The sequence below is a fragment of the Meriones unguiculatus genome, chromosome 7 (genome assembly GCF_030254825.1).
Source record: "Meriones unguiculatus strain TT.TT164.6M chromosome 7, Bangor_MerUng_6.1, whole genome shotgun sequence".
NCBI lineage: Eukaryota > Metazoa > Chordata > Mammalia > Rodentia > Muridae > Meriones > Meriones unguiculatus.
This window is the reverse complement of record NC_083355.1, coordinates 115,515,222-115,532,193: the sequence shown is the minus strand read 5'-3', so window position 1 is coordinate 115,532,193 and position 16,972 is coordinate 115,515,222. Positions and strand designations below refer to the sequence as shown.

Sequence of the window (16,972 nt, the reverse complement as noted above, 5' to 3'; positions counted from 1 at the left end):
GACAGGTAGAGAGACCGAGTCTGAGGCCAGCCTGTTCTACAGAGTGAATTCCAGGACAGCCAAGCCTACAGAGAAACCCTGTCTCAAAAAAGCCAAAAAACTAAAAAGGAAAGAAAACAAAAAGAAGAAGAGGAGGAGGAAAAAAAAAAAACCTGTTTGAAGCCCCTTAGAAAAGGGATACACTAGAGAATCAAATGAACAACCATGAAGCTCACACAAAAAACAGGAAGTACCCACGTCCAGCCAGAGCAGGAAACTTCATAGCCTGTGGCCAGCCAGGTAGAACGCACAAGAGGATTTGACTTAGCAAGTAGAAGTGTCTAGCCCTGGACAAGTGTCTCCCTACCCAACAGAAGTTAAAACCTCAACATGATGATACAAATGAGCAATGTCAGCAGTTAGGACTCAGGAGCCTACCACAGGCCAGACTCTGCTACACAGTAAGACACTTTCTCAAAACTTAAAAAAAAAAAAAAAAAAACTCACGAAACATCAAGATAGCTCAGCAGGACAAGGCATTTGCAGCCAGGCCTAACGACCTGAGTTTAATCTTTAGGACCCACATGTCGGAAGTAGAGAAAAACTCCTACAAGCTGTCCTCCGACCTCCGCTCAGCTTACATGCATGTCTGCACACACTAAGTAAGTGCAGCAGAGGAGGAAGGAAAACAGTAACAACAACAACAACTGGGCTGAAGAAGTACCTCAGCCGTTAGAGAGCACGCATGCACGGGGGCCTGGGGTCATGGCCAGCATGACAAAATCCAGGTATAGTTGTATACCCCTGGAAATCCAGAACTCAGGAGGTGGACTCAAGTGAATTAGAAATCCAAAGTTGGGGCTGGAGTCATGGCTGAAAGGTTAAAAAGTTTTAAACTGGATCCAATTCCCAGCAGCCACATGGTAGCTCAAAACCACCTGTAACTCCAGTTCCAGAGAAGATCCAATTCCTCTCCTGGCCTCCTCAGGCACCTGCACACACACAGTCCACATACAAACAGGTATACACACATAAAAGTGAAATTGAAAGCATCAACAAAAAACACTCTCCTCTACCCCCAAAACCACAACTCAGAATCAACTGTGATATGTGAACATTAGATGAAGTTAAGATACTTAACCTGAGCCAGGGTCAGTGAGTGACGAACTCCTGCAATCCCAGCACTCAGAAGGCAGAGGCAGGCAGATCTCTGTGAGTCCAGGACAGCCAAGGTTCCACAGAGAAACCCTGTCTTGAAAAACAAAACAAACAAACAAACAAAAAGATACTTAACCTGACTTTGTGGATCACAAAACATTTTTTTTTGTTTTGTTTTGTTTTTGATTGTTCAGTTGACTTTTTGACATTCGTTTCACACTACTATCCCAAGTTAGCCTAGAATTCACTACATAACCCCAATGACCTTGAACTTGGCATCATTCCTTCTGCTTAGGCCTTTCCCTAAAAGAGACCTGCCGTGAGTGTACTACTGTCTTCAAAACATTCACTCCATTAAGAGCAGACCAGCTGAGGTTAACTGCCTTCTTCCCACTCTCATTTCCTCCTCCCAGTGCTGTTTATTTTAGGTCACGTAGGTGACTATTCTGCCTGTCTGTCTATGACCCATGTGCCTACCTGGTGCCCTCTGAGTTCAGAGGACAGCATATCCGCTCTGCCTGGACCTGGAGCTAGGGCTGACCCCGAGGCACCACGCGGTGCTGGGATCCGAACCTACATCTTCTGAAAGTGCAACAAGTCCTCTTAACCACTGACATCTCTCCAGCCCCTTCCCACGTTCAGTTTAAAAGCAGAACATTAAAGGGCTAACAATTAAAAGCACTGGCTGCTCTTCCAAAGGGCCAGGGATTGATTCCCAGCACTCATATGGTGGTTTACAACCATCGGTAACTGCAGTTCCGGGGTCCAACACCCTCTTCTGGCTTCCAGAAGAGGCACCAGGCACACATACAGTACAGATACACATGCAGGCAAAACATGCAAACACATAAATTCAAAGAATATAAGAAAAGAAGGGCTTCAGGCGCAGAAACTTCTATGTCATGAGAGTAACACAGGCAGTGAGCGTGTATAATACAAAACAGAAACACTCAAAATTCAAGTGAAACTTGCCACACGGGAAATTTGTAAATGCCAAGTACCTTATCATGAGCTAGTCACCTCAGACCTACACATAAGCTAGGACTTGACAAAAACTTCCATTTCTGGTTGTAAGCCGAGACGCCTTTTACAGCTAGGCCTTCTCTCCAACCCAACTGGACAAAAACTTAACTACTACCAGCCTGACTGTGAGCTTTATTAGAACAATCAATCAACATTTCTACTGTACATGTGTTATATATTGCAACATAACATATATATGTAGATATACACACACCCACACCCACACATGTATATGTGCAAGAATGACAAGGTAATCATGTTTTGCTGCAGCAGTTTGCTGGGTGAAGAGGACTAGCTCAGTGGTTTGACATGAGCCCCAGGAGGCAGCCACGGGCTATCACATCAGTGAATGTGCACTTGTTGATCTTATCTTGGCATAGTATATCGTACCTTACATTGTTTTACACCTGAAGGAAGGAGGGAAGGTGAGAGTGGCTCAGAGAGCCCACGTTGGCCTGGACCTTCCAAGCCAACTTTTTACCTTTCTCTAGACTGACTGACACTGTTTAGTCTATGTGCATAAATTTTAATAAATTTTAATTTTCTTTCCCCCTGCCTTTACTTCAGCGCAGCTCTGGCTGGTCTGGAATTCAATGTATTGTCCTCAAATCCTAACAATCCTCCTGCCTTCACCTCTCAGGTGCTGAGATTACAAGTCTGCACCACCACCCAGTTACTATCAGCTTCTTGTGTGTTTGCATGTTTATGGTATGTTTATTTCTATATACAATCTACATTCATTGCATCCTTTTCTTAAAATTTCTCAGTTTTTCTAAGATATAAAATTCACCTGTGAATTTTTCCTAATCGTTACAAAACTCCAAAGCACGACTGAATCTGCTTGAGCTCTGCAGCTCAGCCTCGCACCACTCAAGGATCAGCGTCTATTCTACCCTAGAAAAGACAACACAAGGACTTGCTCATTCTAAGACAAGTGTATGCACACGGGCTTTGCTGGTGACAGGAGAGCGTAAGGAGGAGTTCTGAAGGAAGAAGAATGGGGATAAAACAAAGGAAGGACATCTGCTGTAGACCAATTCTGAGGGACCTAGCCCCTGAACAAGTGAGAGCATTCCATACCCTCCAGAAGAACTGTGTAGCCAGGCAGCTGTGGCAGAGGCAAGGGGATCTCTGTGAGTCCAAGGCCAGCCTGGTCTAAGAGAGAGTCCAGGACTGCCAAGGCTACACAGAGAAACCCTGTATCAAAAAAACAAAAAATAAATAAAATAATTGTGTAGGTTTTTGTTGTTGTTGTTGTTTTTAAATTAGTATCTTTCTCTACAGCCTAGGTTAGCCTCAAACTTGATCAATGCTCTTGTTTCAGCCACCTAAATTACTGGGATCAGAGACGCACACAACCATTCCCAACATGAAACCGTCCTTAAAATCATTCCACAGCTCAGGTTCAATGTCATCCTGCAGAACATACTTCGAAGGTGAGCTAGCGGTACCTAAATGTTAAACTGAAGAGCAGCCTACACTGCTAGACTTTCAACCCTAAGTCTCGTAGTCACACCAGCTGCTCCCTTCCAAACGTCGCCCAGTGAGGTCAGAGAGACGGCTTAGTGGTTAAGGAGCACTGGTTGCTTTTGTAGGACCCAGGTTCAGGTCCAAGCATTCCACATGGCAACTGAGTTTTCAGTTCCAGGGAATCTGGTGCCCTCTTCTGACAGGCACACGTGTGCTGTAAATATGCAGGCAACATAAATATACAATAAAGTAAACAACTCTTAAAAACAAAAACCAACCTCCTAGTGCATTCTAAACCGTAAAGCTGCCTATTGCAACACATTCAGGAGTAACACATCATTCCAATTTGCCTCCAGTCACTATGCTAGATGCTTCCCATTCATCTATTTTCACTGCACTTGCACAAACTTCATCCACTGCAATGAAACATGGATCCAGTACCTTAGGAGGCTGAATACAGAGCATTAGAGGCTAGCCTGAGATATACAGAAAGATCCTGCTTGTAAATAAACAAACAGCTGAGCAGTGGCGGCTACCCCTTCAATCCCAGCACTCAGGAAGCACAGGCAGGCAGATCTCTGTGAGTTTACGGCCAGACTGGTCTACAGAGTAAGTTCTAGGACAGCCAGGGCTACAGAGAAACCTTACCTCAAAAAGCCAAAACCAAACAAACTGTCCAACCATTAAGGTCACAAGGAAAGAACTAATCTGTGGATGCAACAAAATGCTGCTGCCAAACATTTTCCTTCAAGAGAGGCTCCAGTTCAATACTAAACTGCACTCTTCCTGTTAATGGTTTCCTTGTTAGTGTTTTCATGATCTCCTGTCAATGATGACAAGTTGTATCTCTCTATCCACACACTCTCCCTTTTCTAAGTACCAGTGGCAAATGCCCAAGACAGCTGGATTTAGTTTAACCCCTTCTGAGAAAATAAGTGGCTACTCTGGGAACCAACACCTCCACTTTGCCCTCCATGCCACTGTGACTGCAGGCTAGGCAGACACTGAAGCAGAGCCAGCGGCCGCACTTTGCCCTCCAGCGTGCTGCCTGTGACCGCAGGCTAGGCAGACACTGAAGCAGAGCCAGCGGCCGCACTTTGCCCTCCAGCGTGCTGCCTGTGACCGCAGGCTAGGCAGACACTGAAGCAGAGCTTGTCGTCTGGCACAGTGATTTGGGTCAGCCAGTTAATAGCATAGCACCAGCTAAAGAGGGGTGAATTTAAAATATCCAGAAGGCCTCAGTCCTTGGAGGTGTAAGAGTCCTACAGTGACACATTACTAGGCACCAACACCCATCTTTGACTGCAGTCCCCTATCAAGGAAATATTTTCATTCCTTACTAATCAAATAAATTAAAATCCAGCTAGAGGCAGTGGTGCACGCCTGTAATCCCAGCACTCAGGGAGGCAGAGGCAGAGGCAGGCGGGTCACTGTGAGTTCTCGGCCAACCTGGTTTCCAAAGCAAGTCCAGTTCAGCCAAGGCCACACAGAGAAACCCTGCCTCGAAAAACAACAGATAGATAGATAGATAGATAGATAGATAGATAGATAGATAGATTAAATTTAGGAGTGAAAATAAAGAATTTAAATCCTCCCCCTATGCTCAATATTAAAAACAAAAACTATATATGCAACTTGAATAAAAAATAATAAGCAAATCCATGAATTTAAATAAACTGTTTAAAGGGGCGCGGGAACCAACATGGTGGCGCCACTTAGCCCTGCTCCGAAGAGGCGGGGGAGGGTAGGTGCATGCCAGTTTAATCCACATGTGAGATGCTGTTTTAAAAAGAGCCACCAAAGGTCACAGTGGCTCACACACATGCACAGCATCAGTACGTAGGAGGCTAAGGGACGAACACTGTCAAGTTCTAGGCCAGTCTGGGCTACATAGCTAGTTCCCTGTCTGCCAGTTCTACACAGCTAAAGCCTGTTTCAAAACCAAAGACAGAAGCTTGGCACAATGTCTCACACCTTTAATCCCAGCATTCAGGAGGCAGAAGCAGACAGACCTCTGTGAGTTAAAGGCTAGCCCACGCTACATAGCAAGTTCTAGGCCCACCAGAACTACATAATGAGACCCTGTCTCCAAAAAATTAATTTAAACAAACAATACAATGAAAATGAAAGAAAATGACCAATACTACAGAAAACAGAAAAGGAGGATGGCTGAGGTGGCTCAGCAGGCAGAACTTGCATGTGCCTGCAGACCTGAGTTCTAAGTCAGTCGAGCATTTGCTCTTCAGGGAGGACCCAGGTCCCCAGTGCCAACATGGCAGCTCACAGGCCCTCTTCTGGCTTCCATGGACACCTGCATACACAGTAACACACATGAAGGCAAAACAAGCACACATGTAAAATTAAAAAAAAACAAAAACAAAAACAAAAACCCTTTGAAGTAAAAAAGATACTCAACCTCCCAATAATTAGGAAAATATAAAAGAATCATGTTTCAAAAATTAATAAATCTAAGTCAGAAATCAGAGCACACATTTTTAACCCTGGCACACGGGAGATAGGGGTAGATAAGTCTGTGAGTTTGAGGCCATCAAGATCCACAGAGTAAATTCCAGACCAGCCAGAGCCACATAGTAAGACTGTCTCAAAATGAAAAAGAAAAAACTTGTAAGACCATGGTGAGAAGAGGGTAGAGAAAGGGCTTTAGGGCAGGGCACAGTGGCGCACACTGATCGCAGCCCTCAGAAGGAAGCATCAGAAGCAGGGCCACGTAGCAGACACAGCCAGTTCCACACCAACCTGGGATACACAGCAATCCTCGTCTTTAATCCATTTATTTATTTACTTATTTATGTGGTTTTTCCAGGCAGGGTTTCTCTGTGTGTTAGCTGTCCTAGAAATAGCTCTGTAGACCAGGATGACCCTCAAACTCAAGATTTGCTTACCTCTACCTGCGTGCTGGGACTGAAGGTGTGCACCAACAACAACTAGTAGAAGGTCCTTGTCTTTAAACGAGGGAGGAGGCTGGAGAGACGGCTCAGAGGGTAAGGGCACTGGCTGCTCTTCCACAGGTCCTGAGTTCAATTCCCAGCAACCACGTGGTGGCTCACAGCCATCTCTAATGACATCTGGTGCCCTCTTATGGTGTGCAGGCGTATGTATATGCAGGCAGGATACTGTACATAATCTACCTACCAATCTACCTGGCTAGCTTTAGAACATGTATACCTTATGACTGAGAGAATACTTTTTGAAAAGTATCAACAAAGATGGCTGCACACAAATAATCCTGTTTGTATAAAGACTAGTAGGTGAGCAGAGTAGTACATATCATATCTTAGCACTTCAATGAAACAGAAAAACTGTCACTAACTCAAGGCTAACCTGGCACACACTCATACTCTTACTTAGGAGACAGAAGAATCAAAAGCTCAAGGTCATGCTCTGCTACAAAGCAATTTTCAGCGTCTTGAGCTAGATGATACCTTAAAATGGGCAGTGGTGGCACACACATGCAATCCTAGCCCTCAAAGGAAAAAGAGGCAGGCATCGCTGTGAGTTCAAGGCCAGCCTGGTATACAAAGCAAGTCCAGGACAGCCAAGGCTACATAGAGACAAAACAAACAAACAAGCACAAGTAAACAGAAAAAAAAAAAAAAAAAAAAAAAAAGGTCTGGAAAGATGGCTGAGTGGTTAAGAGCACTTACGGCTCTTCCAGGAGCCAGGTTCAGATCCCAGCACCTACACAGGGGTTCGCAACCATCTGTAACTCCAGTTCCAGGGGATCTAAAGCCTCTTCAGACTTTTGTGGGCACCTGCACACATGTGGTATTTACTGAAATATAAAAACATGCAGTAACAGCTAGGTATGGCTGTGCATCACTACAATCCCAGAGCCTGAGAGAGACAAGATCTTGTTTCAAAGCCCCCTGGAATGCACATCCAGTCCTCACCTCAAGTTCAAAAGGGCAGGGGCTGCAACTCAGTGGGCAGCATTCACCTGGCATCCCAGGACTCTGGGTTGATTCCAGCTCCACAAAAGTCAACCCATTAATCAATCAACAATCAATTCTAACACCCTTTACCTACACCGCTCCTTCCTTCACAGGAAGTGGGATCCAAACAGCCAAGCTTCCCAGAACCTTTAGATCTTCTCCAACATCCACACAAAAGAGAGGTTGCCACAGACAATGGCCTGGTCAGCAGGTAAACCAGAAACCTTCTCATCCCCGCCTCCTCAACAGGAATGCTACAGTGCATTACTTACACTTACAAGTGCCTTCACCACAGCTCAAGAATCTCTGTCAAATCAGCACTGCCACCTCCCTCTCCTTCACAGGTGCCATAGCCTGCACGCCTGCTGGAGCCTCTTTCCGAATTATCCTCACAAGCATCTATCCCCATCAATCACTTGAACATCTAATTTTGCCTGCATCTTAGGGGATGCAAACAATCACAGAAATAATACAGCTCAATTCAAACTAATTCTTAAAAAAAAAAGCGAGGTGGCCAGGCGGTAGTGGTACGCACCTTTAATCCTGGCGCTCAGGAGGCAGAGGCAGGTGGATCTCTGTGTGTTCGAGAACAACCTGATCTATAGAGCAAGCTCCAGGACAGCCAGGGCTACACAGAGAAAACTTGTCTTGGAAAAAAACAAAAACAAAACAAAAAAAGGGGGGAAAGAGTAGGCTTTAACTGAACCTGATAGGCTTAGGTAACAATGGGCAGGCTTAGGGGAGAGCACTATTCCATCTGAAACATTTTGTCTTCAACAGTTTTGCTTGTTCCATTTGTTTTTGTTTGTTTGTTTATATTTTTGTCAATTTATACAGCATTCTGCCTGCATGTACACCTGCATGCCAGAAGAGGGCACAAGATCTCACTGCAGATGGTTATGAGCCACCATGTGGTTGTTGGGAATTGAACTCAGGACCTCTGGAAGAGCAGCTAGTGCTCTTAACCTCTGAGCCATCTCTCCTGCCTCCTCTTGTTCCATTTTTGTTTTACAGTATTTTTAATTTTTAATTATGTGTGTTAGAGGACAGCATGCGCTTAAGAGTTCAGGTGGCCAGTGAGGCCGGATGTTTGGTTCCCTGAGCTGGAACTACAAGGGTTACATGCACCCAGTGAGGGTCCTGGGACCTGAACTCTGGAGCAGTATGCACGTTTAATGAATGAGTCACTTCTGCCTTGCCTTTTCTGACGTTCTGAAGCAGGGGCTCACTGTCTAGTGCAAGCTGCCCTCAAATCCATGGCAACCATCCTGCCTCTGCCCTCCTGACTATGAGGACTACAGATGAGTGACCACACCTATAATTCTATATTTCTAATTCTACCTTACCTTACAGTGATTTACAAAATAAAAAGCTATCTTAGCACTTCAATTTTTGAAAGTTTAACTCTTCCCTTTTCAAAATTCTAAGCATATTACAGTTGACTCAAGTCACTTACTGAACCCAATAACAAGGCTCTAAAACAAGAGAAAGTAGAGTCTGGGCCAAATGGCCCTACCATGAGATAGTTTTAATGATTGCGAATAAAGACAAATACAGGCCACTTTACCTCTCTAGGCCTCTATTTCCCTCATGCAGACAACAGAACAGCTGCCAAGGTGGTGGCACACACCTGTAACCCCGACTGGTGAGGTGGTGGCCAGAGACCGACGCCCTCGGCCACAGTGAGGTCAAGGTCAGCAGAGCTGCATGAGACTGGGGTGGAGGGCTGAGCAGGTCACTAAGCCAGAGTTGAATCCTTGGAGCCCACGTGGTGGAGAAGATCAACTCCTAAAGGCTATCCTCTGACCTTCAGATGTGCACTAGCTGTTTGGATAGATGTGTAAGCCACGAGGGGAAAGCGGGCTGTGGAAGTAGCTCAGTAACAGAGCTTCTGCCTGGCCGAAGTTCAATTCCTAGAAAGGAGGGACCCCACTCCCTCACACCCCCTCAAGAAAAGTCAGTGAAAACAGTGAGATGCAGTTAGAACACAGAGGTTCATATAGCTGCTGACAATGCAGGAGACACAGCACCTTTACAAGTCACCTGACACAGTAAGACCAATGTGACCGTGAACTCTGGAGGCAGACGTGAGAGGGTGATGACAAGCTCGAGGCTGGTTGATGTCGCAGTTAAAGACTACCTCAAAAATAATAACAAACAAGATGGCCCATGATGGCACCCACCTTTAATCCCATTGCTTGGGAGGCAGAGGCAGGCAGATCTCTATAAGGTCAGCCTGGTCTATAAAGAGAGAGTCTAGTGCCACCAGGGCTACAGAGAGAAACCCTGTCTGGAAAAAAAAAAAAAAAAAAGAAAAAAACAACAACAAAAAAAAAAAAAAGAAAAGAAAAAAAACAACTGAAGCCAACCGTAACATCCTATCACTGTGCTCCCCTGGCTAAAAAACTACAAAGGGCATCACACAAATGACCAAAGAAATAGAGAGGACAGAGTCTGGAGATGTAGCTTGGTTGGCGAGTTCTTGCCTAGCATGCATTAAACTGGGTTCAGTCACTAGCACCATGCAAAACTAAGCATGATAACCCCAGGACTATTAGAATTTCAAGAAAAGGACCACAGAAATGGCTTAGTGAGCTGACCACCAAGCCTAAGGACCTGAGTTCTAGCCCTCGAGTCCACACGGTGCAGAGGAACAACTCCTGAAAGTGGTCCTCTACTGCTTTGCGGCATGCGGCACACAAACACAATTTTTTAAAAAGCCATGGTTCTGCCCGCAGTGGTGGCTCACGTCTTTAATCCCAGCACTTGGGAGGCAGAGGCAAGTGGATCTTTGTCACTTCAAGGCTAACCTAGTCTACAAAGTAAGTCCAGGACAGCCAGGGCTCTGTTACAGAGAAACCCTGTATCAAAATAAAAGATCCTTCCTTAATATTTACCAGCAAGAGGGAGGAAACATTATTTTAGAGAAAAACATTTTTCATACCAAAATAAGAGGGGCTTTGCCAGTGCAGAAAAGAGTCGAGGGAGTGATCGAGTAAAGCATTCTCCCTCACTCCTCTTCCAATACTAAGTGTAGGAGAAACTAAGGACAGCTCAGCGTGGCCTGGTGGGAGGTGTGTCTAGAGAGCCTGGAAACCACAGGCAGCAGCAAACCCGGGGGGGGGGGGGGGACTGCGTTCCGACTTTTGTTTTCATCTGCAAATGATCAAGACTCTCTTTGTGAGCAGAGATGATATTCTCATCCCCAACTATGCACAGCCCATCAGCCAAGCCTACATCAGATTATAAGGACCAAAGGAGCACCTTGGAACTATGGTGCTCTATCTATCTTGTTTGTTCTTTGCGAGGGATGATGGAACTAAATCCTCCTTGAACAAGGTAAGGTACTCCTAGTTTCAGCCACTCTAGAAATTGGGTCAAGCTAAGGTCTACAAATAAGTAACACAGACTTGAAAAAATGATCACCAAGCTAGGCTTGATGGCTCATGTCAGTACATAGGAGGCTGAGGCAGAAGGACTGCCATGAGTTTGAGGCCAGTCTCCACTAAGGAGACCCTGTTTCAAAGAGAAAAAAAAAAAAAAATCAGTGAATGCCCATTTACGCCAATCATTACTTAGTTTTTTGGATCAGTTTGTTTTTAAAGTTTTCTTAGCCAAATGTGGTGGTTCAAGCATGTAAGCCAGCACTCAGGGAGCTGGAGCAGGAAGAGCACCTCAAGTTCCAGGTCAGCCAAGCCAGAGCTACATGGGGAGATCATGTCTAAAGAAAAAAGAGGGAAAGAAAAGCTTTCTGCTCACTCAAGGGGGAAAAAAGAGCTTTCAAAATTTAGGCAGAAAGATTTGAGAATGGCGGTGAACTAACTGGGTGTAGAATAAATGCCTTTAATCCCAACACTCAGAGGCAGAAGCACTGAATCTGAGGCTAACCCAGTCTACATATCCCAGGGTTACACAGTGAAACCCTGCCTCAAAAAAATAAATATAGCTGGGCAGCAACATACAATCGGCATGCCAAGACTCTGGGTACAATCCCCAGCACCAAGAGAAAATGTACTCAGCAGGAAGCAAAAGCAGCAACACCCTTTATTTATAACACTCACATTAGTCCTTCTTGTTTTTCCTTTTGTGTGTGTTTACATACATGCAGAGGCCAGAGGAATCTGATGTTGGGAGCTTTATCAATATCCACCTTTATTTTAATTTTAGACAGGGTCCTCTCACTGAACATGGAAACTTGAAGTTAGCCATGCATGGTCAGGCCCAACTTTTTCGTGGAGGTAAAAGAATTTGAACACCATCCTCTCATTCTCACAGCACGTGCTCAGGCCCAGAACATCTCCCCAGCCCCAATTCCAGTTTTTAAGACAAGGCCTTGAGCTCCTCAACCTGCCTCAGCCTTCCAGGTGCTGGGATTACAGGAGTGTGCTGCCGTGCTGCCATCCCTAAGTCCTTACAAGCACAAAAAGACCCTGTCTTCCGGTGCTGGAGAGATGGCTCAGAAACTAAAAGCACCAGCTGCTGTCTGTGAACCTGGGTAAGATTCGTCTCACCTACACGATATACGAACATCCATCTAGGAAACTCCAGTTCCAGGGGATCTGATGCCCTCTTCTGACCTCAGAAGGCATTGCACACATGTGGTGCACAGACATAAGAGCAGGCAAAACACCCACACACACTTAAGGGGGCGGGGGTGGGAACAGAAGAAGGCAAGCAGAGTTCTGCGTTTTGAGACTAGCCTGATCTTTAGAGTGAGTCCAGATCTTGGGGGATGGGGGCACCATGATTGTCTTGTGTTTAAATTCAAACTGCTATAAAAAAAAAAAAAAGATGCTGCACCATTTCTGTTCTAAAACACAAGTCTTAGCCAGGTGTGGTGGCAAACACCTTTGATGCTGGCACTTTGGAGCCAGAGGCAGATAGAGCTCTGTGAGTTCAAGGCCAGCCTGGCCTACTTAGAAAGCTCAAGGACAAACTAGGACTAGTGAAACCCTGCCTCAAAAGAACACAAACAAGACAAAAACCAGAAGCCTCTCCTTTGAATTTACATTAAATGAAAACACACGTGGAAAAAAAAACACACACACTCAGAAATAGCAAACAAATGTGTCCGAGTGCTCAGCTCTACAAAACAGGGTTTTAAATAATTTCATAGCAGTTAAATTCCTTTCCAAACTAAAACAAACACAAAATAGGAAGTTCAGATATATTAAATGTGAACAATCAATTGGCAATAAAGCTACGGTGAACATTTACAATGTTTTAATTTCTAGAATGTTAGCACTCTAGCAAATACATATCCCATTAAAGGTCCAAAGACACGCCGAGAATGTGGCTCCGTGGCAGAGTGCTTGTCTAGCATTCGTCCTTACGAGATACACGGGGATCCTGAGATACACAGTATGTACAGGATCTAAATAATATTAATAACCAAAATAAGTTCAAAGACAAGAAGTAGGATGATGGCAAATTTAAGTCCAATTTGGGCCACACAGCAAATTTCAAGACAATCTGGACTATAGAGACACCCCATGTCACAAAAACAAAAATGTCCCAACTGTTCAAAAATTACTCTACTTCACTTAATGTTTCAAAGAAGAGTCTAACTCTAAAAGCATCAGGCACCTGAATGACAGTGCAGAGATTTAAGAGACCTAAAATCCTGTACCCACTGAACACATCCTTTTCCTCAGTCCCATCAAACACTTAGATAAACTTACAAAATATGTAACAAAAATAACCAAGTTTCTGGAAGGTCTGTCTGCCCAATTCAGTTTTTAAGAATAATTCGTGAGAGAAACTTTGTGGCAAGCTTACTGTTCTATGTATTACTGCAGATAGACTTGACCTACAAAATGAGGATAGGGTCAACTGTAACCAAAAAACAGTATGCTTCCCCTGGTGGCCAACCCAGGAATGGAGTCCTGCACAGAAGAGAAAAAAAACCCTGGCCCTGTCCTGTCACTCACAAATGAGAAGGACTCTCAGAAAAAGATGTGGGGAGAGGGGAAGACTATCCAAAACACTAACAGGAGTTTACAAAATACAAATCGGGAAGAGGAGAGTTAAGGCTACATAAATGTGACGACTGGAGCCACAAATTTGCAAGTCATTTATTCTCAGGGTGTCCAACGCTCACCCGGAATCCCTCTCTTCTGTGTTTTCACTTTTACCTAAACACAGAGTTCAATACCTTAATAACAACTTAAAAGCAATCTCCTTTTTCAAGGACCAGATCCTTGCAATTTTCTGCAGTCTTGTTTCCAAGGAAAAGCGTTTATCTTTTCAAACTAGTGGTCTAACCTACTTAGAAAGGCTCCTGGTCTACGGCCCTCCAACTAGGAGGGATGGCTCGAGCCTACAAGGCTGTCTGTTCAGTTTTATTTCTGAAACAAAACCCACGTCCTTCCAAACATTTCCTGTGACAACCACCTTTACAGTCTCATACAGAGATGGGATGGAATCGCAGGCATTAAAATCTGGCGAATTCCTTTGTCTGATAGGATTTTTCCCCCCCTGGTACCACTTTCAATTCGCTTTCACAAAGATCAGCGGCGAAGGAAGTAAAATGACCCTTCCTGGGGACAGGGATTCTAGTAATGGAACCGGTCATCTGCTAAGCCTTTTGATAGTTCTATTCTTTCACAACCTCCTCCTCCCGACCCCCCCCCCCAAAAAAAAGAAAAAAGAAATAAAGGAAACACACACGTTTATAAACAGATCCTAAAATAACAGCCACAAGCGGGGCTCTCTCATCTAGGCAGATGCTCTCTAGAAAGCACACTTCTTTTATTACCTGATTGGAGTGGACGGACGGGAAAATCGCTACTCCACTGGCCCTCAGGACGGGACGCGATGGGATGAGACTGGGACGGGACGCGATGGGAAGGGAGGGGAAGGGAGGGGATGGGAAGGGATGGGATGGGATGCAATGGGATGGGGTGAGACGGGACGGGACGGGACGGGAGTTAGGAAGCAGCGAGAGCGCAGGGTTGGCAGGGTAACGCAAGGAGACGGTTCGGAGTCAGAAGTCTCTGCGAAGCCCCGAGTCCGAGCGCCCCGGGACGCCAACTCTCCAGCACTGCCACCCGGGACCCCGCGGTGGGTCCCGTGCCCCTCACCTGGAGGCAGGGTCACCCGGCCAGGCGGGGTCCCCTCCGAGCGGGGGGGCGCAGCGGGCCGGGCGCGGTCCCGGGCGGGACCCGCGGCCTCCCCGCGCCCGGGTCCGCGGCAAGCCGTGCGCGAGCGAGCCGCGCCGCCTGCCCCCGCGCCCCGGGTGCCCCCGCGGACCGTAGGCCGGCACGCACGGAAACAAAGTTGTCGCCGGGCTCCCGCCGCTCGCTACTCACCGGGGTCGAAGTCGGGCACCGCCGCCTGGTACTGGGGTCCCACCCGCATGCCACCGCCACCTGCGGGGAAGCAGAGCACGGCGGTCAGCGCGGGCGCGGGCGCGGGCCGGGCGCGGGGGCGGCTGCCACCTACCGTGCTCCTCGTCGCTGGACGAGCCCGAGCTGCCCTCCTCCCAGGAGTTGCTGCCGCCGTTCCCGTTGGGAGCCGCCGCCGCCAAACTTTTATTCTGGCCATTATTGGGGGCGGCGGCGGCCGAGGCGGCGGCGGCGGCGGCCGAGGCGGAGGCGGTGCCGGCCGAGGCGGCGGCCGAGGCGGCGGCCGCGGCGGCGGCCGAGGCGGCGGCGGCGGTGTTCCTCCCTCGCCGCTTCCCTGAGACCTCGGGGCCCTTCTCCACCATGGCCGGCATCGGCGGGGCCCGGGGCCGGGCCAAAGTGACGGGGACCCCGGCTCGCGAGGCGCGGGCGGCGGGCCGCGGGCAGGGGGCGCAGGTGGGCGCCGAGCCGGGCGGGCGCGCGGGGGTCCGCGCCGGCGCGAGTTGGGGCCAGAGGAGACCCGGACGGGCGGAGCGACGAGCCGCCTCAAGCCCCCGACGCCGAACGGAGCGCAACTTTGGCTCTCATCGCCGCCCGCACTTCGCTGGCTCTAACTACTCCGGGCGCCGCGGGCGGGGGGAGGGGCGGGGCCTGGGCGGAGGAGCGCCGCGCGCAGCCTAACCCTCCGCCCGGGAGGCCCCGCCCCCGCGCGCCGCCATTGGCTGCCGCGGGGCCCGGGCGGCGAGCGGCCGCGCGGCAGGTCCTGGCGCGCGTCCGTCAGGCTCGGGGGCGGGACCGCGCGGAGGGGGGGGCGGCTCCGCGCTTCCGTTGGCCGGGTTGGGTTGACGCGTATCGCCCACTGTACGTGGTTTGAGGTTTGCGATCGCTTTACGCCCCATGATCCATCTCTCGAGGCAGCGGCGAGGAGTTAGCCGCCCTGCCGGCCCCCTCCCCCTCCCCCGGCGCCCCGCTCCCTCCGCGCGCACCCCGCGGGCCCCGCGCCACCTCCCCCCGGGGTCCCGCCGAGCGTCCCATCGGCTCCCCGGAGGGAATGTGCCCGACGCGAGAACAGAAATCGCGGGCAAGGTCGGGACTACTTTCCCCCTCGCGCGGAGGAGTACGCGCACAGTTTGAATGGGTTCTATACAAAGAGGGGAAACTAATTGGAAGAAACTAATTGCGCCCCCGCGTCGCCCGGGGGGATTGGGATGTGCTCGAGCGGGGGAACCTGGGGACGGGGCTCTCCGGTGGCGGGGCTCCCCGAGGGAAGGGAAGCGCCCGTGCTAGGAGTCGATGGCGCGCCCCGCTAATTGGGTTGGGGGGCCACCGAGTCCCCGCGTGTCGCCTGAGGGGCCGCGGGAGGAGCCCGGAGGTTCGGCCGGGGAGGGCCTCGAAGCCTCCAGGGCTTCGGGCGGCGCCGAGCAGCCCCCGGGGCGGCGGGAGGGACTTAGCCCGACTCGGGGGGCCCCGCCGCGGGGCGAAGACAGGGGCTTGGCCCCCCAGCTCGGTGCGGGAGGAGGGTCACTTCCCGAGACCCGGGCCCTTCCCCCACCCCGCAGGGCCAAGGGCCTGGACGCGTAGGAGTCGGTGACACCCAGCCCGGGGCGTCCTTGTCCCTGGAGGGATCCAGCGAGGGGCCCGTCCCTGCCTGACAGCTGCCTGTGGGCCGGGTGGGCTGCCCCACCCCCCGCGCCCCCAGCTGGACCCGGGGCTGCACGCGAGGCCGTTGGCTTTAAAAACAAATAAATAAATAACCGGAGATGGCTATTTCTCATTGAAGTTACTTCAGACCTGGGCTTCATATGGGGACAGTTTTTACACCCGCTCAGGATATAAATAGCTATAGAGAGAAAACGAGAGTTTTATGGTTTTAAAGCCTGAATAAATAAGCAGAGTTTTCTCTTCCACGTTTTCTGCCCCGCGAATCATCATTTTAAACTTCCCTGAAGTGACCACGTTCACTTCTAAGCGCCCTTTAACAGCAGGGCCAGAGCCTCCCGGCAGCAGATTTCTGCCCCCACCCCCAAGTCCCTGGTCTTTCTCTTG

The 16,972-nt window shown here is 48.8% G+C and overlaps 1 protein-coding gene across 2 annotated transcripts in view; it reads right to left on the bottom strand.

Annotated features, from left to right (window-relative positions):
• Positions 1-15,546, bottom strand: part of Rcor1 (REST corepressor 1) — a 93,203-nt gene extending 77,657 nt beyond the window's left edge. For both annotated transcript variants that reach the window (XR_009593144.1, XM_021645037.2), the window contains exons 1-2: positions 15,027-15,546; positions 14,894-14,953 (exon numbers count right to left, since the gene is read on the bottom strand). Coding sequence is in view for 1 of the 2 variants with exons in the window: in XM_021645037.2 (XP_021500712.1) it covers positions 14,894-14,953; positions 15,027-15,300 (334 nt within the window). In the remaining variant the exon portion in view is untranslated. The remainder of the gene's footprint in view (positions 1-14,893; positions 14,954-15,026) is intronic.
• Between the last annotated feature and the right edge of the window lie 1,426 nt (positions 15,547-16,972).